Genomic DNA, 1,434 nt, shown 5'->3' with positions numbered 1-1,434 from the left:
TCATGGCCAAGTTGAATTATGTGGAAGGAGACTATAAAGAAGCTCTCAACATTTATGCCCGCGTGGGCCTCGACGACTTGCCGCTGATGGCCGCCACCCCGTACAGGTTGCGGATGATCGCGGAAGCCTTCGCCACCAAAGGTGAGGCCTGCGTCCCTCTCCCCTCTCCCCTCCTCCTGGGAGGGCTGCCCCCGGGTCGTGCTGTTTGGAGCCAGCAGAGCCTCCTGGAGCCCGCACTTTGACCCCCGTGGCCCTGGCTGGGGATTAACTCTGACAACTCCCAGCAAGGCCAGCGCACTGCATGATTTTAAGGCCAGCGACACAGTGTGTCCTCAGAGCCTCAGTTCTTCAATTATCACTGAAAGAAATGAAGGAAAAACGTTTCAGTCATTTTCTGATCATTAATATGTAACTAAGCGGAGACTTTTCTTGCTAATTAAGATGCACAACATATACAGGGTTTCTTATCTTACGGCCACTTGCCCACATGGCGGACCACATTTTTATTCATTAATGGCACCTCTGGGTTAATTAAGGCTAAGTGGCTGCTACACATGGCAGTCCTTGTAATAGTCAGCCACTGTTTAACTGTGTGCCTAGGGGCTCAGGCGGTCGAAGGGTAAATGTCACCCCAGGTGCCATGACGGAGTTTGTAATCTGATGTGAGAGTGCAGCCCCACGGAAAAAGAAATGACAAAGAGGCCGGACACACACAGTAGCTGACCTTTCCAATTGCCACTTCCTCATCTGTGAAATGGGTATGATCATATCTACTTCATAGAGTTATGAGGCTTAAGTCAAGTCATGTGCGTAATGCACTTGACACAGTACCTGGCACGGACTAAATGCTTCCTAAATGATATTGTACAGTGCCAGCTCCAAACAAGGCAGCCATCAGTAAAAACCGCGCATGGGCAACAGCTTTTCAGAGGCAAGAGAGGTCACCAAAGGGCAGTGGGGGCTGGAAGGCTTCCTGGAGGAGGAGAGATGCTTCGAATCAGACTTCTAAAGGGTATGGTAAGAAGGGGACCATCCGAAGCAGCTCCTCTCCTTCCTGCCACCTACTGTCCAAACCATGCATTGTGACTGACTGTTGCTGGCCCAGAGGCCAGGGCTCTGAGTGTGCCGACCCTCCAGAACAGCAGCGAGCTGGCCACTTGTGTGCTGCCACCTGTCTGACTTGGTTGTCTTATGCAGAATTGAACAAAGATCCAGCCCAAGGCACTCTTAAGGGCTTTGTGATGGGGGCGACATATTCATCCAGTTCCCTGGGGAATCTCTAGTATTGCCAGGCTCATCTAATTAATCTTCTAAATGTCACTGTGGGCTGGGAAAGGATGCTGTCACTCTTGACAGGGCATGCTGGCATTTTAATGGGCACAGTCCTTTGAGGCTGTCTTGGGGGATCCTAAGAGCTCTTGGCCTATATTTGCG

General features: G+C 51.0%; 1 protein-coding gene across 5 annotated transcripts in view; it reads left to right on the top strand.

Moving 5' to 3' along the window:
* Positions 1-2: 2 nt before the first annotated feature.
* The window catches only part of TTC7B (tetratricopeptide repeat domain 7B), a 223,778-nt gene continuing 222,346 nt past the window's right edge, over positions 3-1,434 (top strand). For all 5 annotated transcript variants that reach the window (XM_011357140.1, XM_023528861.1, XM_023528857.1 and 2 more), the window contains exon 1: positions 3-141. In XM_011357140.1, the coding sequence (XP_011355442.1) occupies positions 3-141 (139 nt within the window). The remainder of the gene's footprint in view (positions 142-1,434) is intronic.

The sequence above is a fragment of the Pteropus vampyrus genome, unplaced genomic scaffold (assembly GCF_000151845.1).
Source record: "Pteropus vampyrus isolate Shadow unplaced genomic scaffold, Pvam_2.0 Scaffold32, whole genome shotgun sequence".
NCBI lineage: Eukaryota > Metazoa > Chordata > Mammalia > Chiroptera > Pteropodidae > Pteropus > Pteropus vampyrus.
Note: the sequence above shows the minus strand (reverse complement) of the source record. Positions and strands in the feature narration are given on the sequence as shown.